Source organism: Ornithorhynchus anatinus, chromosome X3, assembly GCF_004115215.2.
Source record: "Ornithorhynchus anatinus isolate Pmale09 chromosome X3, mOrnAna1.pri.v4, whole genome shotgun sequence".
Lineage (NCBI taxonomy): Eukaryota > Metazoa > Chordata > Mammalia > Monotremata > Ornithorhynchidae > Ornithorhynchus > Ornithorhynchus anatinus.
In genome coordinates, this window is record NC_041751.1 from 424,811 (window position 1) to 450,522 (window position 25,712).

A 25,712-nucleotide genomic window follows, 5' to 3' on the forward strand; every position below is an offset into this window, starting at 1 on the left:
ATCCGCGGCCGGCCCTGGGCCTCCCGCCTCGGCCTCTACACACGCCTCGCAAAACGCAGAAGCGAAGGGAGAGACTCAGCCTTCATTTAACGGGACGCCCCAACATCATCATCGCACCCACGAACGGTACTGGGCTCGGAGACCTGTACTAGTACTAGTGTCGATGCTCAGCGTCCTTCCCCAACTAACTATTCACTTCCCGTCATCACAGGACTCTCTGTTGCATCGATCTGGAGGAAGGAGTGGAGGAAAGGGGAAAAAGGAAGGAAATGAGATGACCCTTTCTTTCATCCTCAATATTTACACTCATATGTCCCCTATCATCTGAAAAACTCCGAGGGTCTTCCCGAAATTCACTCTTGCAATCTCACAACATCTTTTAGAGGTATCAAGTGTCTTTCATTGTACAGGTAGAGAAACCAAGGCCCCGAGAAGCAGTACAGTCGGGCGCAGCATCATGTGGCTCAGCCAGCGGCAGCCCTGAAATAGAAATTCGTTCGCACCATCTCTCTCTCTCTCCCACTCTCTCTCTCCCACACTTCCCACATTTAATCTGGTCCACCGGCAGAGGTATAGGTGAAGGGATAAGAGGGGCTTCCCCACAACATTTGGCATTCTCTCTGCAGTTATTTCCTCAGTGGGGTAAACAAGATGGGGAGGTGGGATTGGGAAATAAAATGGTCACCCTTCCCATCGATTCAGTTCGATTTTTTTAGGCCCTTTGATGTACAACGATTTTCTAATTCTGTTAATGAAGTCAACCGGCCCCTGGTGTTCCCAGCCACTTTCTTCAGGGTTGCTGTATGGAGCAGCGTGGTCCAGTGGATGGAGCATGGCCTGGGAGTCAGAAAGACCTCGGTTCTAATCGTGGCTCTGCCACTTGTCTGCTGTGTGGCCTTGGGCAAGTCAAATAACTTCTCGGCCACAGTTCCCTCATCTGTAAAATGGGGATGGAGACTCTGAGCTCTGGGTGGGACAGAGACTGTGTCCAACCCTATTTGCCTGTATCCCCTCCACCCCCCGAGCGCTTAGTACAGTGCCTAGCACATAGTAAGTGCTTAACAAATACCTTAATTATCATTATTAGGGTGGATAAGCACCACGGACCCTATTTAGGTAATCACTGCCAATTCAGTATTGACTTAGAAATCACCAACAGGGAAGAACTGATGCTTAACCGAGCGATCAGTGGCCATTTACTCTGGTTGGGCAGTATCGCTTGGGAGATTTTTCTTTCCCGGGACCAGTGCCCGGATCTCACTGCACTGCTCGGGAACTGGTCGGTTGGTCTGCCCAGGGTACATGTGCAAGGTGAGAATCCAGTACCTTTAGCCAAACCACTCATTCATTCATTCAATAGTATTTATTGAGTGCTTACTATGTGCAGAGCACTGTACTAAGCGTTTGGAATGTACAATTCGGCATGAAAACACATGAAAACCACATGCCTGTTAGTCCATTAAACAGGAACCACACAGAACAGTGGTTACCTAGTGGAAAGGGTGAGGGTCTGGGAGGAGGACCTGGGTTCTAATCCAGGCTCTGCTACTTCTCTGCTGTGTGACCTTGTGCAAGTCACTTCCCTTCTCTGTGCCTCAGATACCTCACCTGCAAAATTGGGATTCATTACCTATGCTCCTTTCGACTCAGATTTTGAGCCCCACGTGGGACCTGATTATCTCGTATCTACCCCCGGGGTTAGTACAGTGCCTTGTACATAGTAAGCACTTAAGAAAAAACACAAATATTAAGAAGAGAAATGGTTTTTAGAGATCGGCTCCCGGAGCCTTGAGGTATGAAAAGATTCACTACGAGAGCAGGCTTCCAAACTAGACGGTCTAAGACAAAAATCCCAACAGAGCCCCTTGCCCCGACGTGGCTCAATTATTTTAAAGGCAAAAAAAAAGTCCTAAATCCAGAAGTCCGGAATTAGAAGATATAAAAGTGTCGGCGTGTGACCTTCACCTAGCTTTTTCCAACACCGCCGTCCCCGTCCGATGCTGTCCGTGACGGCTGGGGCACTCGCTTCGCGAGGCTTCCCGGAAAGACCCGAGAACGAGGATGTGCATTTTCAGCCGCGTAACTGCCCAAGCGCCCTCCCGCGCTGGCCGTGCTGGGCGGATGGTGGGTCCACGGCTTCCGTCGGGGAGGGGGTGCGGGCAACTCCCCGGGAGGGCACAGAGCTGCTCGCCCCCTTCACGGGTGCCAGGCCGTCGGCCAGCAGTGAGCCGCTTTCCCCTCCTCCTGCACAGGCTGGGTGGCCGCGCGGTCAGTGCCGCCCCACGTTTCCGCGGGGAGGGGGGGACGCGGGCTTCTCTCTCCTTCGGGCCTGCTCTTCTGCCCCACGTCCTCCTCGGGGGTCCCCGGGTGGGCGTCGGCACACTTCTCCTGGAAGAGGGGGGCGTTCCCTGCAAAGGTGTCACAGCGATTCAGGGTCTCCTCCTGCACCGGGCTGCCCACCACGGTCTCTTCCGTCGGCCCGGTGCCCGCAGGGCCTTCCTGGGAGTTCTGACTAACGTAGACCACGATTATGTCACCCTTGAAATTCATCACTTTTCCATGCGAAATAAATGTGGAGTTACTGTTTCCAGTCACATTTCCTGGTGGGAGAGAGGAAGGAAGAAAACCATGTTGAGGTATGATTCAGGTTTTCTAGCTGAGGATTCTGTCTTGTGAGAGGAACAGTTCCTCAACGAGTCCTGCCTCAGTGCTCCTCCGCTCCCTTCTCACCGAAGTCCGCAATTCGCCCCTGCCCCTGCCCATCCAAGCCTCAAATTCGGCATCTTACTCAGACTAGGTAGAGCAGAAAACAAATGACGACTCCTCTTCCCCTCCTCCTCCTCCTCCTCCCTTTCCCGTCTCTGTCGATGGCACCACCGCCATCCTCTCTCTCAGCAGCTCGCCACCTTGGCGTTGTCCTCTTCACCGCCTTTCGATTCTCACATCCAATCTATTGCCAAGCCCTGATGCTTCTTCCTGAACGACACTTCCCGATCCTCCCATCCTTTCCACCCAAACTGCTACTACCCTGGTCAATCGAGTCTCGACTACTATTTCAGCCTTCTCGGTTGTCTTCCCGCCTCCTCCTTCCCCAGTGCTGCGCGGATCATCGGCCTCCTTCTCTCCTCAAGACCCCCGGCTTGCTCGCCATTCTCCTCCACATCGAGCATAAAAATCCTTACAACGGGTTTCCCAACTACCCTCTCTCCCCACTGTACACAAAGGTTCTTGCCGCGCTCTTCTCCCCAGCGCACCTCCCAGATGTACCTCCCTCCCAACTCTTCAGCTTCTGTTCCCTCACGCGGTCTATTCCGCCCTGGCCTGGAACGCCCTCCCCGACTCTAATGTGACTGGCCACAGCTCTCCCTGCCTTCAAAACCCTTCTGAAAACCCACCTCCTCCTGCCAGCCTTCCCTAACTCTCAACACTCTGAATCTTTTCAACCTAACAACCAGCTCTATGACTTATGTATTCATAACCCTTTTCTGTATTTTTATGTATATATATATATGTATATATATATATATTACACATGGGATTACTCTCTTGGTAAATATTTTTATGCCCCTCTCCCCCATTAAAATGTAAGTTTTTCTGGGGTCTTGACTACGTCGCTGTGCCTTGGCAACAGCTTAAATGCGGTGCATTGTTCTCAGTTGATGCTTAATCAATATTATTAATGAATAAATCAATCAATCATGTGTATTAGGTGCTTACTGTGTACAAAGCATGGTCCTAAGCGCTTGGGAGAGTCCAGTCCAACAGAGCTCACAGGAGCTTACAGTTTAGAGGGGGAGACAGACATTTCAATAAATGAGAGATATATAAGTTCTGTGGGGCTGAGGGTGGGGTGCACGTCAAGTGTCTAAAGGGTACAGATCTAAGTGTATAGGTGACACAGGAGGGAAAGAAAGTAGGAGAAATGAGGGCTCGGGATGGGAAGGCCTCTTGGAAGAGGTGTGATTTCAATAGGGCTTTGAAGGTGGGGAGAGCGGTGGTCTGTCACATATGAAGCAGGAGGGAGGTCCAGGCTAGACGGGCCGGGGGTCGGTGGCGAGAGAGACGAGACCAAGGTACAGAGAGAAGATTGGCGCCCTCGCGCTCTCTCCTTTTCTCACGGTGCTTGGGTTCTCTGGCCTCCTCCCAAAGGTGTGAGCCCTGGCTTCCTAGCTGAAATGGTCTTTCTAGGGAAACTATGTCGGGAGTCATTCGATTATGCTGCAGTTGAGCTCAGCTTCTTCCTTCTGAGCAATCTAGTTGAGTTCTATACTGATGGTGGTACTTCTCATTTTATAGGCCCTCAGTAAGTGCTCAATAAATACCATTGACTGACTGATTGATATATTACTAACCCCTCAAGGGCCAAGGCCACATTTTTTTTAATGGTATTGGTTAAGAGCTTATTAGCCTGCTTTGTGCCAGGCACTGTACTAAGCCCTGGGGTAGATACAAGTTAATCAGGTTGGACCCAGTCCCTGTCCCACATGGGGCTGACCGTCTTAATCCCTATTTTACAGGCGTGGTAGCTGAAGCGTAGAAGAATTTCATGAGTTGTCCAAGGTCCCACAGAAGACAAGGGGCCGAGCCAGAATTAGAACGCAGGTCCTTCTAACTCCCGGGCCTGTGGTCTTTCCACTAGGCCACACGGCTTCTCTGGGTAAGTCCTCCTCGCAGCTGCTGGACTCGTGCTGCACCCCGGTGGGACAGATCACCTGGCAGACTCGACGTTCGGTGGGAGGAATTACGCATCATTTACGCCTGCCGATGAAGAGCTCCCTTGGCTTTGCAGGTGACAGGCCGAGCAAGGGAAACCAGGACCCCAGATTTAGCCCTCTTCCCTGCCTACTGGAGATCAAGCTCTGAAACGGCCACCGACGGAATGTTGTCCCTGCTTCATCGGGTGGCGGTCTGGGAGTTCTGGGACAATGAGATAGTGGGATTTGGGGGCGGGCAGAGGGGTGGCCCGTATTACCTGATGATAAAGGTACCTTGCAAGGATGACTTTAAACCCTGCCCAGATCTGCGTCATTCTAAACCTCAGCTCTTTCTCGGTCGGTTCTCTTGGTTTCTGTGGAAATCTCTGAAATTGACTCTCAAGTTTCCCAGGGCCCCGTGGCTCAATGGAAAGAGGCCGGGCTTGGGAGTCAGAGGCCATGGGTTCTAATCCCAGTTCCGCCACCTGTCAGCTGTGTGACTTTGGGTGAATCGCTTCACTTCTCGTTGCCTCAGTTACCTCATCTGTAAAATGGGGATTCAGACCGCGAGCCTCACGTGGGACAACCTGATTATCCTGTATCTACCCCAGCGCTTCGAACAGTGCTCGGCACATAGTAAGCGCTTAACAAATACCAACATGATTATTATTATTATTATTATTATTACTCAGCTTCAAGAGCTGCTTGAGGGAATGTTAGATTCTTCCAAATGGGGACTGTCCCTAAATGATGAGGATGTTGGGAGGGAAAGGCAGGGGTCATACAGGAAATCAGTGAAGGATTAGTGAAGGATTCTATTCACAACTCCCGGGGCAGGAGGGTGCGGTCACGGGCAGGGGCCGGTACCAGGTTGCCCGTGGGGCCGTCCCGCCAAGCCATGCCGAGGCTTCGCTCCCGGCTTGCCCTACGGAAATGGGACAGGAGAGACTCAAGCTGCCGTGGCCGAGGCAGCCCCAAACTTGGGAAGGTGGGGAAAGCTGGGGTCGCGGCTGCTGTCGCTCTGGGCCTGCGCCTCTGGACTGTAGGCTCCTTGTGGGCTGGGAATGTGCCTGTTATATTGCTATATTGTACTCGGGAGAGTAGTTAGTACAGTGCTCTGCACACGGTAAGCGCACAGTACAATTGACTGACCGATCCGGGGGGATCCTGAAACTCTGCTTCCATTACCACCTTTCTCAGCATCCTCATCTTTTATTTTGTTTTGACGTTTGTATCATTTCATCTTTCCCCATGCTTACTGTTATGCTGGGAGCCTCTTGGAGTCCAGAGAGTGTGCCTAACTCTCATCTGGGTATTCTTTCCCAGCCACTAGAAGGATGCTTTGCTCCCAGCAGACACTTTATAAATAACTCTAATAATAATACTTGTGGTATTTGTTAAGTGCTTATTGTGTGCTAGGCACTGTACTAAGTGCTGGGGTGGATACAAGCAAATCAGGTTGGACAGAGTCCCTATCCCACATGGGGCTCACGGTCTTAATCCCCATGTTACAGATGAAGTCATTGAGGCCCAGAGAAATGAAGTGTCCTGTGGCAGAGCCGAGATTAGAAATCATGACTTTCTGAATCCCAGGCCCGTCCTCTTCTAGGACAACTGCTACTATCCTACTACTGGACCTTCCCGCCTCTCTCCCAGGAGTGGAATCATAGGAGGGGAGCCCTGTGTGTAGAGTGGGGACCACCCCCGGGCCCGGATACTTACCCGGTGCAGAGGGCAGGTCTGTGGGGCTTCCGGTCGGGGTTCCAGAGGTCCCTGAGCTGCCGCCGGCCCCGCTGTGGTCCTGGGCGTCGCCTCGTCCCGAGGCGGGATCTTGGCTCTCCGCCCCATCGTATGGGAAGCCCAACCCGCAGGCGCAGGGTGGCAAAGGCCCGCTCTCCTGGGGGGTCGTGTAGGGCGCTGGGGACTCGGGCCCCTCCCCCGGTCCCGTCCCGCAGCCCATGCAGCCTTTGGCCCGGGAGCTGGGTGGCCACCAGTCGTCCGGGCCGCTGCGCTCGGCCTCCTCCGGGAACCTCGGGGCGGCATCGGGGCCTGACTTCTGCGGGGATTTCTCCAAGGACACGGGGGTGCAGGCGGCCCACTCGGGGCATCCGCAGGTCCCCTCCTCCCCCGGACTTTCAGTCCCCGTGAAGCAGAGACTCAAACTGTCGTTCTCCCCGATCTCCAGAGGCTCGGGGAAAGGGGACCCGGACGTGCCGTCCAGGCAGCTCAGGGCCAGCAGGCCCCTGGGGCTCGGGGCCGGCCGGTCCAGGTACTCGTCTTCCATGGGAATCTGCAGGAAGGGGCCTCCCTCCGGCTCCGTGGCCCCCGGTCCACCGAGCACGAGTCCTTCGGGACAACCCGCGCCTTCAGGACACACCTTCTCTCCCACGGTCAGCAGCAAGACTCCCTCAAAAGGCTGGCGGTGGCCAGCGAGGGCCACGCGGGTGCTGATGAAACTGTCGCTGGAGGAATCCTGCTAAGACAAGCCCAGAGTAGACCCACTGTCAGTGGACTTAGATGTCTCATCGTCATTGATGGGATTTATCGAGCACTTATCACATGCCCGGCACTGTTCTGAGAGTTGAACAATACGACAGAGTTGGCGGACACTCATGAGGAGCTTTCAGCCTGGGCCTTAACCTCAATATGCATAGACCTGAGCACCTCCCCTTCCTCCTCCTCACTGTATTCCTTTAGATGGCCACAAATCTATCGAGAAGCAGCGTGGCTCAGTGGGAAGAGCCTGGGCTTGGGAGTCGGAGGTCATGGGTTCGAATCCCGGCTCCGCCACTTGTCAGCTGTGTGACTGTGGGCAAGTCACTTCACTTCTCCGTGCCTCAGTTACCTCATCTGTAAAATGGGGATTAAGACGGTGAGCCCCACGTGGGTCGACCTGATCACCCTGTATCTCCCCCAGCGCTTAGAACAATGCTCTGCACATAGTAAGCACATAACAAATACCAACATTATTATTATTATGAAATCCCACCATCCTCTCCATCCAGGATCCACAACCTCGGTGACATCTTTGACTCCTCTACCGTCGTCTCTCTCATTCAGTCTGCCTATACAACCTGCAGGTTTTCTTTCCCCGTTATTTCCCTGCTCTGCCCCAGGAATTCTGACATCGTCCCGTCCTCTAGACTGTAAGCCGGTTACGGGCAGGGAACGCATCTGCTAATTCTGTTGTACTGGTACTGGGCTCTGAACATAGCAAGCGCTCAATAATCACCACTGATCGACCGATCGATCAACTGATCTATCCGGTTGGGTTTCTCCAGCCCCTGGTCCTAAGGCGTAGGTTGGTCTGAAGGCAAGGAGGGAAGAGCAGAAATCTGATGGAGAGGGCAGGAGGGTTCCTTTAATTAACCAGGGTAGGGGAGTAGGCAGATCCAAAGCAGCTGCTGCAAATCTAGGGGCTAGGGGCTGGGGGTGGGGAGGGAACCATGTGGCCCACCACCCTCTTCCAAACAGCATCAGAAGCGGATACCTCAGATCCCTCGGGCCATAGCGGCCATTCAGAGATACGGACCCTGCCAGATTTTACCCCCCTGGCATTAGGTATGCCCCTTGCAGGTGGGGTTGCCACTGCAGAGCCAATGAGAGAACTTCTCACTTGCCCTTCACACTTAGGAGACACCTTTGTCCCAGAACCAAGTTTGGTCATTCTGCTCCAGGAGTCCCCACCTCCCAGTCCCACGGCACTTCAAAACATACCTGTCATTTTATAAATTAATATCTGGCTCCCTGTCTAGACTGCAAGCTCGATGTGGGCAGGGAGTGTGCCTGTTCTATTGTTATATTATGCTGTCCCAAGTGCTTAGTACAGTGCTCTGCACCCAGGAAGCACTCAATAAATATGATTGATTGACTGACCTAAAGGAGTCTCAGATCCATTCAGGTTGCCACAGAACCAGAAGGTGGATGGCTCAGGAAATATAATAATAATAATGATAATAATAATGGTATTGTTAAGCGCTTACTTGTGCCAAGCACTGTTCTAAGCACTGGGGTAGACACAAGGTAATCAGGTTGGACACAGTCCCTGTCCCACATGGGGCTCACAGGTTTAATCCCCATTTTACAGATGCAGTAATGAGGACAGAGAAGTCAAGTGAATTGCCCCAGGTCACAGGGCAGACAAGTGGCAGAGCAGGATTAGAACCCACAACCTCTGACTCCCAAGCCCGTGCTCTTGCTACGAGACCACGCTGCTTTCCATAAGATGGAAAGACAGAAGCATCAGGCCCAGGACACGAGTCAAGCCCCTTCCTCATCTTTACTCACTATAGAAAGTCCCTTCTCCTAAGGGAACAGTCACATAATTAACCATCTCACCTGCCAAAAAACACAATATTTTGCTTTCTTTACTTGTTAGAGATCAAGTTTTTGGCTTTCATGATTATTATTAGTAATAATAATAATAACAATAGTACTTGTTAAGCGCTTGCTATGTTCCAAGCACTGTCCTAAGCACTGGAGTAGATACGAGTTTAACATGTCAGACACAGTCCCTGTACCACATTGGGCTCGCACTCTTAGTCCCTCCCCATTTTACAGATGAGGGAACTGAGACCCAGAGAAGTTAAGAGACTTGCCCCGGTCACACGGCAGACATGTGGTGGAGTCAGGATTAGAACTTAGGTCCTTAATAATGTTGGTATTTGTTAAGCGCTTACTATGTGCCGAGCACTGTTCTAAGCGCTGGGGTAGACATAGGGGAATCAGGTTGTCCCACGTGGGGCTCACAGTCTTCATCCCCATTTTACAGATGAGGGAACTGAGGCACAGAGAAGTTAAGTGACTTGCCCACAGTCACACAGCCGACAAGTGGCAGAGCTGGGATTCGAACTCATGAGCCCTGACTCCAAAGCCCATGCTCTTTCCACTGAGCCACGCTGCTTCTCCTTCTGACTCCCAGGCCCAGGCTCTGGCCACTATGTCATGCTGCTTTGTTACCATGAATGTCAGGCAAAGAAACAAAGAATAAGGAGATTTTAAACAACCTGATTTTACCTTATTGCCCTTCAGTCTGGTGCACGTGACATGGAACCAATGCCGTAGATCAGCTGGAATTTAAAAAGACAAACACACACACATAAATAACAGCTTTGAAGTGTCAATCAGATGATAGGTTTCAATAATGCCTATTTTCCACTGGTTCAATTTTCCTACGATAACCTAAAAAAGCCACCCAGGAGCCTTCAGCTTTCTCACTAGAGTTACTAGACAGGTTTGTGGCAGAGCTGGGATTAGAACCCAGGTCCTCTGACACGAAGGTCTGTGCTATTTCCAATAGGCCCCACTGCTCCTCCCTTAGGGGGAGAATTTGCCCACAGCCTGAGGGGAGGTGTGTTATTAGCATATTTGTATATTAAAGATGAAAAAAGTTAGAGGGTAGAAAAAAGGAGTTGCTAAAGGAAGGAAGTCATAAAGCTATGGACATTTGAAAGAACAAGTAAGAAAAAAAGGGGCCTGAATCCTTAACTCTGATGGGAGATGGGGAAGAAAGGAGGCAGGCCTCAGGTCTGACTGGCTCTGCCAAGTTCTCAGGCCTCCAACCTGCTCCCATCCCACATGAACACCTAGCAGCTAAATATCCAGGAAAGTAGCCCAACTGTGCTCCCTCCTCGGCAGAAACCTCGATCATTTCAATTTGGCTTTATCTGCAGCTGCCCAAGCCCCCGTTCCTGTTGTCAAGAACGTGCTCTGCACATAGCAAACACTCAGTAAATACGACTGATGAATCGATTGGTTCTCCAGAGCAGTGCGACTGCAGGCTTTCGGGGAAAAAGCACGAAATCACTCCTCAGCCGTTCGGGCTCGAACTGCAGACCGATCCACACACCCTCTCCTTAAAGCACAGACAATATTTTGAAAAAATGGAGAGGGAGTCCGGATTTCTGCCGGCAGAGAAGTCACCGTATCAGGTTCCCAAATTCCGTTCCCACTCCTAAAGCCAGTACCTGTCAGGACTTTCCCTTCTTTCCTATAGTAAATGCCAAGGAAGATGAGGCCAATTAGAGCCACTGACACAAAGAGGAAAGGAATGATCAATCCACGTGTGACTTCACTGGATTCTGTAAAATGAGAAAGCAAACAACACTGGGTTAGAATAGAAAACAGTTCACTTTTTGTATAAGCAATTAAAAAGGTAATCGGACCTCAAAACTTACAACCCGATCTGTCCAGAAGTACAAATTCCTGAAGGAATTTGAGGAATTTCTACTCTTTGCTGCCTTAAATGAGAGTCAAAGAAAATTCAGGTTCAGAAGGTAGAACTTCCCTAACTAAGCCCTCCTCTCCTCTTCTCCCACTCCCTTCTGCGTCACCGTGACTTGCTCCCTTTATTCATCCCCCCTCCCAGGCTCACAGCACTAAGGTCCTTTGCCATAATTTCTTTGTAATTTATATTAATTTCTGTCTCCCCCTCTAGACTGAAAGCTCATTGTGGGAAGGGAATGTGTCTATTACATTGTTATAGCGTACTATCTCAAGAGCTTAGTACAGTGCTCTGCATATAGAAGTGCTCAGTAAATATGATAAACTAACTGACTACCAGAGCAGCACTTCCTGAACTCCTTGGGCAACAGATTTGCAGCAGCTGCTTTGGATCTCCCTACTCCCCTACCCTGGTTAATTAAAGGAACCCTCCTGCCCTCTCCATCAGATTTCTTGGAAATCTCATCTGCTCACATGGTTTGAATTACTACATACACGATCCAATCTAAATCCCCGACTCAAAACTCTCACAGCCAATCAATCGGAATCTTTTGTTTTAATAGCATTTGTTAAGCGCCTCCGATGTGCCAGGCACTATACTAAGCACAAGGGTAGATACCAGCTAATCGGGTTGGACAACACAGTCCACGTTCCATGTGGGGCTCCCAGTCTTAATCCCCATCTTACAGATGAGGTAACTGAGGCACAGAGAAATTAAAAGATTTGCCCAAGGTCACCCAGCAGACAAGTGGCGGAGCCGGGATTAGAATCCAGATCCTCTGATTCTCAGGCCCGTGCTCTTTCCACTACGCCATGCTGCTTCTCCCACCTGAGAGAGAGCACCTGAGTGCAAAGAACTGAACCAAGTGCTTGGGAGAGAGTACAACAGATGGAAAAGGCACATTTCCCTCCCTGAAGGACCTCGACGTCTAAAGGACTGATGGTTTGAGATGAGGAACCGATCGGTAAAATTGATTTACAAAGAGTGGGAGCAGGAAGAACACAAGGACATAATAGGGTGGGGGTATTAATGTGTCAGGACGAAATTGCTGGTACTTCAATACAGTGTCGAGTTAGGGTAAAACTTCTAATGAGACTTGGGCTTCCGCAACCACGTACCGTTCCAGAACTTTGTGGGCACAAAAGATATCCTGCAGACCACATCTGACTTATTGGTCCCGGGATCGATTTCTTCCTGTCCAAGAATTGTGCAGCTGCAGAAATAAAGAGCCATTTATTAGGTAAATACCATCGAATCATCTAACAGCACAGGATGGAACCAGAAAAAGCATTATTAATACTCCTTGCAAAGCACTGTGAAAACAGAGTCATGAGACAGGTTAATTTGATGCTTTCAGGGGATAAAAGCAATAAATTACTCCTTTTACTAAGGGGCACTAATTATTTCCAAGGTTTTATCATTGTTTGAACACCATAAACTTGAAACCAGGGAAAGCTTTGCAGGAGAGAAAACTGGAAGAAAGTGGTCAGAGAAAGAGATTTTGGTGAGGACTTATATCTTCTTCTAAGGCCTTGGGGTCAAAAATAATTAGCACACTTCTCATCAGGGAGATGCAGCACGGCTCAGCGGAAAGAGCCTCTGGACTTGGGAGTGAGAGGACCTGGGTTCTAATCTTGGCTCTGCCACTTGCCTGCTGCGTGATGTTGGGCAAGTCACTTAACTTCTCCATGCCTCCGTTTCCTCATCTGTAAAATGGGGATTCAATACCTGTTCTCCTTCCTCCATATGTGAGCCCCATGTGGGACAGCGATTCCAACCAACCTGGTTATCTCGTATCTAGGGCTTAGTGCAGCGTTTGGTACATAGTAAGTGCCTAAAGAGTACCACAATTATCATTATCAATGATTTACATTACCGTACTCCTCTTCCAAAGTGCCTAAACTCAAAATAGTTACAGTAGAAATGAGTGAAAATAGGCCCCCTTAGAAGGACCCCTCTGAGCCAGGCTCTGTTCTAGCTCCTATCCCACCTGCTGCGGGTGGCGTTGATTTTTTTTGTTCAGGTCACTTACTTGGTCCAGGGTTCGCACTTGTCAGTGGCAGAAAAGCTATTGGAATAGTAGCCCGGGGGGCATGGCTCGCACGCCGTATCCCTGTTCGGCAATACTGCGGAATGAAAACACACCACTCAGACATGGTGGATAAAGAATATTATTTTTCTTCACACACACACACACACACACACACACACACACACACACTCACTCATACACATCTTTCACAGACTACAATTGAGGAAGCAGGAGCTGGGCCTGCATAGCAAGAGAGACTGATCTCTCCTAGTTCTCCTATCCAGAGTCACTGAACAGAGAAACTCCCCAGGAACGCCCAGGGGAGCTAACTGCAGGATCCACGCCCACCGCAAATCATAAGTTGGTGCTATCTGAACTATTAAACGGAGATGCTTTGGGCGATCGACTGGTCCGGTCTGTTGGTTATTTTGTCTCCCCAGAGAGGCTGGATGCTCCTTGGGGGCAGGGATCGGGTCTACTTACTCTACTGTTAGCACAGTGATCTGTACGGAGTCAGCATTCAGTCAGCAACTTAGACTGTGAGCCCTATGTGGAACAGAGACCGTGTCCAACCGAATTACCTTGCATCTAACCCAGTGCTTAGTACAGTGCCCGACACAGAGCTTGTGATTTACAGTTACCATAAAATAACTGAATGCTACTGACTAGTTACTAAAAGTGGAACCACCCTTGTCAAAAAGTCATCAAAGAACTCCTAGTTTCAGGGACAAGGTGCAGGAAGGAAAAGGAAGCCCCTTTATTGCCCCTCTTTCTGCTTTGACCCAAATCCCTCAAGAAGAGCATTTCTGACCAAACTGCCTATTTCCGACCAAACTGCATCTCGGCTCCGTACTAGGGGTCCTCCGATAGGGAGCCCACACGTAGCCTGTGCTTAGTGGATATCGTCGATCGGGTGACGAGGGGGCCGGCCTCACCTCCCAGCCACAACTCCTCTCTGAGCCGCCCCGTTTCCAGGGCCCTGACTCAGAGGTCAGTCTGAGACTGCTCCTGGAGGGATACAGGAATACATTCGCACACAATTCATTTGAAGTGACCGAAGCCCCCTCGAGTCTCGCTCTGAGCCGGGGACAGCTGTGGAGAGGAATTCCCCCTAGGCCTCGGACCGCATCTCTCTCCCGCTCGGCTCCCCTCCCTGCCTCGTCCAATCTCCACTCCCATCTGGCCCTCCTCGCCACGTACATACACCTCATAGGCCACATATAAGCCTCGCTTTCCCTCCCGTCCCCCAGAGGAAGCAGATCGGCCTTACGCGGGTGCCTGGCCCCGAAGCCCGGACCGCAGTCCCGATTGCGCCTGCAGCAATCACAGTCGTCGCTCCAGTGGTAGCCCTGGGTGCAGGCGCACTGCCGCTGCGAGGTGCTGTTGCCGGGGTGGACCGCGACCAGAGCCTTGCCTGGGCCACGGCCAGAGGAAGAGCGGAAAGGAAGGAAGAAGAGGACGGTCAGGTCAGGACCAATTCACAAGCAGGGAGCACCACCGCCACGTCCAGTGCCCTCATTCACCCACGCCCAGGGCCCGACGCCACCCACCTGGCCAAGGGAAGGGATGACCTCTCTCCTTAAGCGAGAGGCGGCCCCGCATTCCATGGCTGAACCCCTCCAGGACCTCCTCCTCTCCCCTCACCTTTTGCCCAGGGTCAAACTAAGCGTAAACCTGATTTCACAGGTCTCGTGGGCGGCTGAACGACCCCAACGACATCCCATGAGCTAGACCACTCGCGCTCTGAGGGTTTGGGGCGATTCAGCACAACGGAAGAGTCGGTGCAGGGAACGTAGGTCCACCCATCCTGGAAGCCCCTCCCGCTCACCCCAAACCCCAGCCACTCTGGAAAATTTCCCCTAACCCACTGGAAGAGGCATAGCAACCTCTCTTTGAGTCCACCCTAACCAAACGCCATTTCCATATCTGCTCCCTCCTCTGCTGCCTGCCCAGCAGGGCCACTGGGCCCTTGGAGTACGTAGCAGATCTAGAACCTCATTTAATTTAGATGTTGATGTCTGCTCAGACAACATGAATAGCATTAGGCCACTGGGCGGTGACTCCCTCAGGCACTGGAACCTGTAAAAAGATCTTACCGAATCTAATTTAACGTTTCATCACCAACTGAACAAATCTTTTCATTTCCAGGAGACCACGGAGAATGAGGACCGAAACAGGACAGTGACGGATAAAGTGATGAGTAATGATCGAGGGAGGGATCCTGCTCGAGGGAAGGAGAGGGTGGAATCGAGCTAATTCTGTGGCAGGCGGTCTTAGAGGTTGGTAGTTCTCCCCTCCTTGGGTTGTCTTCCTCACTGAGGACTGTAAATTCCTCAGGGGCAGGGACTGTCTTCAATCTACGACTCCTCTCTATACACCCAGGTAGCTAGTGCAGTGCTGGCTTTAAGATTGGCCCTCAAAAAACGAAAGGCGTGAAAACAAAAGGAATCATTAGTTTACCCACTGGGCCTACTTGCCTTTTCCCAGCCAACAACTTGCACTCCAAGCCCAACCGTTAGAAACAAAATCAGAGGGCCGAAGCACCGGCCTGGGAGTCAGAAGGACCTGGGTTCTAACGCCAGTTCCGCCACGCGTCTGCTGTGTGATCTTGGGAAAGTCACTTAACTCCTCTGGACTTCAGTTACCTCATCTGTAAAATGGGATTTAAGAGTGTGAGCCCCATGTGGCACAGGGACTGTGTCCAACCTGATTAACTTGTATCTACCCTAGTGCTTAGAACAGTGCTTGGCACATAGTAAGTGCTTAACAAGCACTATTATTATTATTATTATTAATAATTATTATTATTATCAAGGGAATGAAATTCTCTCTGGGATCCATGTTTTAGTGGAACAGAAAGCCCCCAAACTAACAGCCTGGTACTCGGTGAACGACGAGAACCTGGACCAGGTGGGAGGCAATCAGGAGACGCTAACCCCACCACTGCCCCACTGAGACGCTCGGGACCAAGAGGTTGGTCGTTCTTGGCCCTCGTCCGCAAGGAGCCGAACAACTCACCGTGGCTAACTTACCCGCGTCGCAAACTCTTTGCAGTAGGCATTTATCCTCTTCGTTCCATGTGTCTAAGTATTCATCTGGGTTGCAGGGGGAGCACACACTTTCAGAGGCAGCGGTGCACTTGGCAGTCATGAACGTCCCTTAGAGAGGAAAGGATACCGGCGGCTCGTCGGGCTAACTAGTTCCAGGTCCCCTCCCCACCCGGCCTTCCCTTTGGGCCCGAAAATGACTTGTATTTTACTTTCCCACGTGTTCAGTACAGTGCACTGCACACAGTTAAGTCCTCAGTCAATACCACCGGTTGACTGAAGCCCAAAGGCAGGGGTTCTAAGGGTGAACTTGGCAAGAGACTAGGCATCATTCTGATTAAGGGGCCTCTGCTCACAGGCAAATGACCGCCTCTGAAATGGGCACATCCAACCCTGGCAGCTGCCGGTTCCCGGACAGTCCACAGAGGGAGGGGAAAGACAGAGCGACCGACCACTGGGGTGGCTCTTCCCCCTGGCTCAGGGCCACCCCCAAAGGCGAAAGGCTTCCACCCGCATCACTGTTTCCATGAGCAGCTTTCCCACTCCACACAACCTTCTCTGACCCCGGAGGTTGACGGAAAAGGCTTGAGATTTTCACGGTCACACCAATCGCCCCTTCAAGAGGGTGTCCTGAGCTCCAACTGAGCGCATAGCACTGTACTCCACCCTCGGGAGACCATGCCCCCGAGGCAGATGACCCAGCCCCTGCCCGAGGCCGTTGGCGAGGACCCATCTGGCTGTCCCTAGGAAGGCGTTCCGAAATGCTTACCGGGTTCGCATTTGTTACAGCAACGTCCGGACTGTTCGTAATGCCTCTCGCTGCTGCAAGGAGGGGTGATGGCTGACGACCTCTGAAGAGAGGACAAACAATCAAGTGAGCAAGATTCAGGGGGGAACTTAGCTTATTTCCGACAGACTCAAATAAACACAGCATTCTTGAGCCCGGCTGCTGCCTGGTCAATCAGAAACCTGAAGGCTCTGTCATTTTCCAAGCAAGCAAGTTTGCCCAAGGATTTGCAAAAATAAACATTATTATAGTCAAGCTTATTCGAACGTTAAGAAAACTCCAAGTTCCTGAGTGAAGCTACCCGTGGGATCAATGAAAATAGATGGAGGGATTGGTTTATTTTAGTTGCTCTCAATTACCTGTCCGCAAACAGAGTACCCTTCCAGAAATGAGCGATGTGATACCTAATGGTTAGATCGCTAGCTACCGTTGGGTCTCTCGACACTTTTCAATTATTCCTACACTCGATTTTAATTAGAGTACCGACTGTAAGGATAATACAGATGTGAATGAACCCACTGGCAATAAGCAGTATTGAAAGAGCAGCCCTCTGCAAATGCAGATCAATTCTCTCTCTGCCTCAGGAACACTTCAACACCCAAGGGAAAAAAACTTCACTTCTAGCAACTTGGTCACCCTCACCTTCGGATGATTGTTCTGTGCGCTGGTGGTCTCAGCTAGAAATGTTGCAGCTCACAGGACCACAGGGACCCACTCGGGTTAGGCAGTAGGAAATGGAAGTTTTTCACTGCAGAATATGGTTGGCAGTGGTTGCCCAGGCCCCTGAACATAAGTTGGTGGGATGTGTCCAGAGGAAGAGAGTCAGAGGTACGCAGGAGCTGTCCTGGGGCTACGCGTACAGTAAGTGCTCAATCGATACGATTGGCCAACTGACTGACTATGCCAGAGCTAAACCGGAGCCACGTTGGAACCACTAGCGGAGCCAGTCAGGCTTCCTTGAATCCAGGGCTCACGACTGCATTGACAGCCATTACCTGAGAAGCAGCGTGGCCTAGTGGGTAGAGCATGGGCCTGGGAGTCAGAAGGTCATGTGTTCTAATCCTGGCTCCACTACTTGCCGGCCATTTGACCTCGGACAAGTCACTTCACTTCTCTTTGACTCAGGTACCTCATCTGTACCTGATGAGAATTAAGACCGTGAGCCCTCTGTGGGGCAGGGACTGTGTCCAAACTACTTAACTTGTGTCTACCCCGCACTTAGCAGGGCGCCTGGCACGTGGTAAGCGATTAACCTCTCCCAAGTACTTAGTACAGTGTTCTGCATATAATAAGTGCTCAATAAATACCACTGATTAACAAATACTATTAAAAAAAACTAATCACAACATGGTGTGAGAAATGCATAGAAAATGATACGTTGTGACACCGGTGACTGGGCCTCGCATTTGTCAGCGATTACCTGTGAGCTGCACAACGTGCACACAGATCTCAGGGTTGGCCATTTGCAAACCTTTCTTCAGGGCACATGTAAAACAGTCCTTCTGAAAAGCCCTGGACGAAAGGTCCAGGACCTGCAGGAAGTCCGGGTCGGCCGGCTGGAAATTTGGCAGAATGACCTTCTAGTGTCTCTCCATGGGACTCTGACCGGAGTGTGTGTGTCGGGAGGCGGGGCGAGTGGGCTTCTGGAGTACAGATGTATCATCTTGGGAGATGAAAAGTGGAGGAAGGAAGGGTGAATGAGGCAGAAAAGTGGGCCAGGCCAATGCAAATTTTGTGGCCCAAATCGAATTTTAGTGGATCCAGTGATATCTGAAAACTACTGGAAGGCTGATGTAAGAGTCAAATGAGATAAATACATGTGGTTTCTCCATTTTGGGGGTCAAAGGATATCAACTGCTTAGAACCCTACAACCACTTATAGGGGTTATATGTTATATGTGTGTGAAGGGGATTTTTAGGGAATTTTTTTTTTAAAGAAAGGGCTCCCCTCCCCAGATGAGGGCACGGTGTAAAACAGACTGAAAATATTTCAGAATACACCCGTAAGGAACATGCAATCAGAACCTCACTGCTGGCTGGGACCTCCCTCAACAAATAAAGCCTTTCCACGACTCATTTAGCCTCCCTAGTACATGTTCTCCTTAATCCAGAATCTTAATGCTTCTGAGGTTGTGTGGTGAGGCAGCTTAGAGTTTTGGGAAGTGGTGAATTCAAGTTTTGGGCATTTTTAATGGTATTTGTTAAGCACTTACTATATTCCAGGTACTGTTCTAAGCACTGGAGTAGATATAAAGTAATCAGGTTGAACACTGTCCATGTCCCACATAGGTCTCACAGTCTTAATCCTCCTTTTACGGATGAGGTAACTGAGGCCCAGAGAAGTGAAGTGACTTGTCCAAGGCCACGCAGCAGACAGGTGGCAGAAGCAGGACTAAAACCCAAGTCCTTCAACTCCCAAGCCCGTGCTCTATCCACTATGACACACTGCTTCTCGTATTTGAAGAACTCTGGCCGACTTTACCCAGAAATCAGCCCGCCGGTGTAGAAGGCTTGATGGAGGTTTCCCCTCTAACTCGCTGTTCCTGGAGCTCCTTGAAGTGGAGTCGGTCAGTCCATTGTATTTATCGAGCACTTAGTGTGTGGAGAGTACGATATAATCATAAACAGACACATTCCCTGCCCACGATACGTCTACGAACCTTCCGGGGAGCCGCCCCAACCTGATCATCCAGCAGTTCTCCAACCCGGAAGTGGAAAATCCCACTTCCAAAACTCAAGGCTGAGATGGAATGGAGACCTGCTTTGTTCTTTAGTCAGGTTATTCATTTTCCCTCTGTTTCCCAAAAAGGTTCATCATTTTCAGGCCTCCAAGATTAGAATTTTTATATCTGATCTAGTTATAAACTTACATAATAAGAATAACTAGTTAATAATGTGCATGATTAAAATTTTGATGAACTACACTGGGCACCAAGCAAAACAAAGCAAAGTTCTAATCCCACCTCCCCCACTTGTCTGCTGCGAGACCTTGGGCAAGTCAGTTCACTTCTCTGTGCCTCAGTTACCTCATCAGTAAAATGAGGATTAAAAGTGTGAGCCCCATATGGGACAACCTGATTACCGTGTATCTACCCCAGAGCTTAGAACAGTGTTTGGCACACAGTAAGCGCTTAACAAATACCATCATCATCATGATCATCATCATAAGTTAAATGGCCAAGTTTACAGATACGAGGAACAGAGAGCATCATCCAGGAGGGACCCCCGCGGGGAAGGGAAGGAGGGGGGAAGGCGGCCAGTCCTTGGTCCAGTGTGTGCCCTCCCTCACCCACCCCCACAACCCCTGACACCTCTGCAGGAGATTGGCCCCACCCCCGACCCCTGCAACCGAAACAACCGGTAGGGCGTGGGGAAGGCGGAACCGTTTGGAGCCAAGGACCACGGCTTTGGGGGGAAGGGGTCCTGAAGCTCCCCCGGGCTCTCCAAATGCTTTCTCCTGCAACAGGTCTGAATTTCCCTCATTGTCCATAATGGACTCCTATTGTTGTGCCTGTCGGCCCTCCCCCGTTTAGTCTGTGAACCCTTGTGGGGCAGGAACTGTGTCTGAATTGCTTATCGGTATCTGCCCCGGCGCTCGGCATAGTGCCCGGCACACGCGGTAAGCACTCGCTGACTGGCACGATCTATCGATTGCAAGGATTTGTCAGAGATGTTCAATCGCAAACCCGGATTTCACAGAGGCTGATTGCAGGATGGAACTCCTATCCCTAATCTTGAGCGAATGTCTATTTTGGGTTCTGTCCACTAAGCTCATCCCCATACACGCTGCCTGTCTCTGAGTCCGAAGACCACTACCTCGTTCCGCTGAAAACTCACTAACGTACACTGTAGATAAAGGAACACCTCTCAATCTGGAAAATAAATGAGGGGGTTTCCAGGGATTTTAAATATCACTGGTGTGGATCATTGTGAGGAGGAGGAGGATAAATGAGTCTAAAGGAACAGGATCAGATTTCTGTATGGCACAGCCCCATATAAAGATTTACTCCCGCCTGCTGTGAGGGAGAACGACCCACCCTGCTAACAACATCACTGCCTGTCAGAAAAATCTGATCCTGTACTGATCTTAGAATGAGGAAACTCTTCCTTGAGAAGAGATGAGTTATCTCCGGGAGAGAAGTTAACTCTGTGAGGCCCAGGGACAAAGAATGAAGCCTCATGCCGTAGGTGATGGAGCTTACTGGCTTACTCACAGTTAGTAGTTAATTTGTCATAGTAGCAAGGCAGACTCAGCTCTCCCCCTAACAGGGGAGTTATGTTCCTGGCAAATTTGCATTGAGGTAAAAGTTGCACTACAGTGCATAAGCCTTGACTATCTCCCCAGGCAGGCTCCCGGACTGTGACTTTCATTCATTCAATCGTATTTATTGAGCGCTTACCGTGTGCAAAGCAATGTTCTAAGCACTTGGGAGAGTTCAAAATAAGAACATATACATTCCTTGCCCACGATGAGTTTACAGTCTAGAGGACTTTTGACAGGTGTTTCTTGTCAAAAGAACCTTCCCTAAAAGAAAAAGCAGCTCATCGAAAACGTGTATGAAAAACACACACTCTGGAAAGGCTGGGTGTAGCAGATGGTGGAGCGTGGCCTAGTGGATAGAGCAGAGGCCTGGGATTCAGAAGGACCTGGGTTCTAATCCCAGCTCTGCCTCTCATCTGCTTGGGCAAGTCACTTCACTTCTCTGGGCTTCACTTGTCTCATCTGTAAAATAGGGGATTAAGACTGTGAACTCTATGTGGGACATGGGTCCCATCTGACTGACTCGCCCAAGGTCCCACAGCAGAGAAGGGGCAGAGTCAGGTTTAGAACCCAGGTCCTTCTGACTCCCAGGTCCTGGCTCTATCCAGTAGGCCACACTGCTTACTTCCCTGGGCAATCTCAACAGCGTGATAAATTCTTTCCTCTGGAGTGACGTGCCTTAGTGATTTCAGTGAGACTAGCATAAGAGCACCTCAAGTCCCACTTGGTTTCCCAGGCAAAGAGCAATCCAGTTCTCCCTGGATGCATGCCCCGAATCACCTATCTGTAGCCTGCACGCTGCCACTGGAAACAATTATAGCTGGAAAAAATAGCTGGGTCTTGGCTAGTTCACAGCACAAACGAGCCTGAACTAACACCTCCCGCCCCACCAAAGGGCATTTAAGAAGTTCCCAAACACACAATGCCCTGTCCTGGCAGAGTCAACTGGGTCTAACAAGTACAAGAGGGGACGAAAGCAGAGAAGAAGCATGGCCTAGTGGTTAGAGCACAGGCCTGGGAATCAGAAGGCCCTGGGCTCTAATTCTGGCTCCACCATTTTTCTGCTGGATGACCTGAGCAAGTCACTTCATTTCTCTGTGCCTCAGTGACCTCATCTGTAAAATGGCGATTAAGATGGTGAGCCCCATGTGGGCTAGACTCTAGATTATGAGCTCACTGTGGGCAGGGAATGTGTCTGTTGTTGTATCGTACTCTCCCAAGCGCTTAGTACAGTGCTCCACACACAGTAAGTGCTCAATAAATGCAACTGAACAAGTGAATGGATGTGGGACTTGGACCGTGTCCAACCCTGATTATCTCCTATCTGCCCCACTGCTTAGTATAGTATAGGGCCCGGCATATAGTAAGCGCTTAACAAAGTACCATTAAAAAAAAAGACAGCCCAGCGAAATCTGCCCCAGCCCAAGAGATGCCACCCCAGCACCGAGAAATGCGAAGACCATCCCGGAATGGCTTTCATGGAGCCACAGGAGGAGCAAGCGAGACCGAGGTGGGATGTGAGAAGAACTTGTCTCTTTCCTCTCCGTCTGGGAAAACTTCATGAAGGAGGAAGGGTTTTCTGAGGCTTCCAAAGAAGGGGAGCCTAATACTTGGCAAAGCTGGGGAGAGGGGCATTCCGTGCGTGGGGAGTGGTGTGTACAGAGGCACGGAGCCAAGAGGGAAAAAAGGGAGTGGTGAGGTAGAACCGGGCTCAGTGGAGGGAGGGGGCCAGAGAATGGGGAAGCACAAAGAGCAGGTAACCCCAGTCGAAGTTAGTACAGTGCTCTGCACACAGTGACGCTCAAAAAATACCACTGATTGATCGATGGATTGAGGTCGCTGTGGAAGACTTTGAAATGAACACAGAAGGTGATGGGGCATGACCAGTCAGTCCATCCTTATATTTCTTGAGCGCATGAGCCCCAAGTGTCATACTATGTCCTTGGGAGAGCACATCAGAGGCAAAACACGTTTCTTGTCCTGAAGGAGCTCAAAATCTAATGCTTCCAGGAAAGGGGCTGATTTCCAGAGTGGCAGGGGAAGAAAACTTGAAGGGCAGCAGGTGAAATACATTTCAAGGGGACATGATGGAGGCGGGGAAACAGGGAGGAGGTGGGAGATGTCCGGTCTAGAGATGACCAGGGTGTGCATTGGTCACCGGGCCAAGGAGTTGGACTTGCAGGGTTGATGGGAGCAAGGCCCCAAACAACTGACACAGGACCTCTGGAGTACCACCGGGAGGAGGAAAGGTTAAAAAATCAATCAGTGGTATTCACTGAGCGCTTACTGCGTACAGAGTGCTGTAAGCGCTCAGTAAATACGACCGAATGAATGAATGTACTAAGTGCTTGGGAGATGAGGTATTCAGATGAGGTAATTGAGGCACAGAGAAGTGAAGTGAGTTGCTCAAGGTCACCCAGCAGAAAAACGGTGGAGCCAGAATTAGAACCCAGGGCCTTCTGATTTCTAGAAGAGTACAGTGGGAGAGTACATTGTAATAGAGTTAGTAGACACATTCCCTGCCCACAGGGAGCATGCAGTCGAGAGGGGGAGAGAGACATGACAATAAATTAGAGAAAAGCACACAAGAGCTGTGGGGCTGAGGGTGGGGTGAATAAAGCGTCCAAATGCAAGGGTGGAAGAAGTGATGGCTCTCTAGGCTGTGAGCTGGTGGTGGTCAGGGAATGTGTCCATTTCTTATATTGTACTCTCCCAAACGTTCAGTGCAGTGCTTTGCACACAGTAAACGCTCAATAAATACCAATGAATGACTGCAGCATGAAGAGAAGGGAGGCTGGCCTTCTCACAGACCAAAATCTCACCATCGGTTGAGTCCCCCTGGAATCCTCAATTGCCACGCTTCCCAGTTAACACGGGGAACTTGTTGCTCTGCTAGTCAGTATCTCTTTCCCTTTAGAAGATACTGTTTGATCGAGAAGAAGGTTCTCCCGGTCCCTCCCGCATTTACCACAACAGAAGCGAGCGTGTGGTCTCTGCCCTCAAGGAGAAGGCGATTCAAAACCCATAAGGCTTAAAATCATATAAAGCCTGAAACACTCCTGCACAGCGGAAGCACTCAGTAAATACCATGGATGGACTGACTGACGGATCACACCTCCTCCAGGACGCTCAGTCCCGCCAGTCCAGTACTAGTTCTAATCCTAGCCCCCCTCCTGGTTCACCTGGCTCTTCTCCTACCACAACCCAGCCCGCACACTTTGCTCCTCTAATGCCAACCTACTCGCGGTACCTCGGTCCCGTCTATCTCTCTGTCGACCTCTCGCCCTCTGGCCTGGAAAGCCCTCCCTCTCATACCCGACAGATAATCACTCTCCCCTCCAAGAGACCTTCCCGGTCTAAGCCCTCATTTCCTCTTCTTTCACTTCCTTCTGCGTGGCCCCGACTTGCTCCCTTTATTCACCTCTCCCTCAGCCCCACAGCACTTATGTACATATCCATAACTTATTTATTTACATTAATGTCTGTCTCCCCCCTCAAGACCGTAAACTCGTGGGCAGGGAATGCGCCTACCCTATAACTCTGATATATTGCACTCTCTCAAGCTCTTTGTACAGTGCTCTGTGCACAGTAAGCGCTCAATAAATACGACTGAATGAATCAAGTCAGTTTACCCTTCCTTAACCGGCTCAAGTCTCTTACCCAATGACCGTTTTCTCAATCTAGCAGCCACAGGAAGCGATGCACATGATTCAGTGCTTCAGCTTTTCCATGCAGAGTCAGGGATGATCCACTTTTTGGCACAGTGAGGGTGGGTAGTTTGCTCTTCATTTCTAGAGGAATCAGGCGGGGGGTGAGGGGTAGAGTAGCAGGGATGCACAGCACGCAAATGGAGGGTGGCAGAACTCCACAGGGGCCGGAGAAGGGAGGGATAGAGGGACAGGGCCCAGTTCCTTTAGGTCTGGGAGCCATGGGCCTCCTCCATTTCACGGCGACACTAAACTCACAATAATAATAATAATGATGATAATAATGTTGGTATTTGTTAAGCGCTTACTATGTGCAGAGCACTGTTCTAAGCGCTGGGGAAGATACAGGGTCATCAGGTTGTCCCACGTGAAGCTCACAATTAATCCCCATTTTACAGATGAGGTAATTGAGGCACAGAGAAGTTAAGTGACTTGCCCACAGTCACAGAACTGACAAGAGGCAGAGCTGGGATTTGAACCCATGACCTCGGACTCCCAAGACTCGATGGCCACCATCCGCCTGGTCTGCAGCCCATCAGCGGCCCTCGTTCCAGGTTCGGTTCTCGCTCTTGGTTCAGAAGAAAACTCTTTTCGATTACTGCCGAGAGGGACCGCAGGTGTCCATCTCTGGGAGGCGGCAGATGCCCTGATTCGTTTTAGCCACTGATGAGTCGAGGGTGTGGGTAAAACACGGACCTAGGAAATCGAAAGTCCCAGGTTCAAATGTTACAGACCGAAGCAGACTATGGCAAGAGTGAGATCAGACTGTCATAAAACATGTCTAGCACACTTGAAACTATAATAAGGGACGGACACACATCTCATTGTGGGAGAAGAGTAGAAGCTTTATGACGTAACCACTATGAATAGGACAACAGGCCCTGAACTCATGCACAAATACTCATTTTCTCCTTGTGGTAGCGACAGAGAGATGAACTCTATTCAGGCAAATCTTGTTTGC

At 50.5% G+C, this 25,712-nt stretch overlaps 1 protein-coding gene across 1 annotated transcript in view; it reads right to left on the reverse strand.

Annotated features, from left to right (window-relative positions):
* Positions 1 to 1,747: 1,747 nt before the first annotated feature.
* Positions 1,748 to 25,712, reverse strand: part of TNFRSF11A (TNF receptor superfamily member 11a) — a 43,475-nt gene continuing 19,510 nt past the window's right edge. The window contains exons 3-11 of the mRNA XM_029053597.1: positions 16,766 to 16,847; positions 15,982 to 16,107; positions 14,220 to 14,363; positions 12,950 to 13,043; positions 12,036 to 12,130; positions 10,661 to 10,774; positions 9,711 to 9,763; positions 6,417 to 7,170; positions 1,748 to 2,600 (exon numbers count right to left, since the gene is read on the reverse strand). Of these exons, the coding sequence (XP_028909430.1) occupies positions 2,197 to 2,600; positions 6,417 to 7,170; positions 9,711 to 9,763; positions 10,661 to 10,774; positions 12,036 to 12,130; positions 12,950 to 13,043; positions 14,220 to 14,363; positions 15,982 to 16,107; positions 16,766 to 16,847 (1,866 nt within the window). The 3' untranslated portion in view covers positions 1,748 to 2,196. The remainder of the gene's footprint in view (positions 2,601 to 6,416; positions 7,171 to 9,710; positions 9,764 to 10,660; positions 10,775 to 12,035; positions 12,131 to 12,949; positions 13,044 to 14,219; positions 14,364 to 15,981; positions 16,108 to 16,765; positions 16,848 to 25,712) is intronic.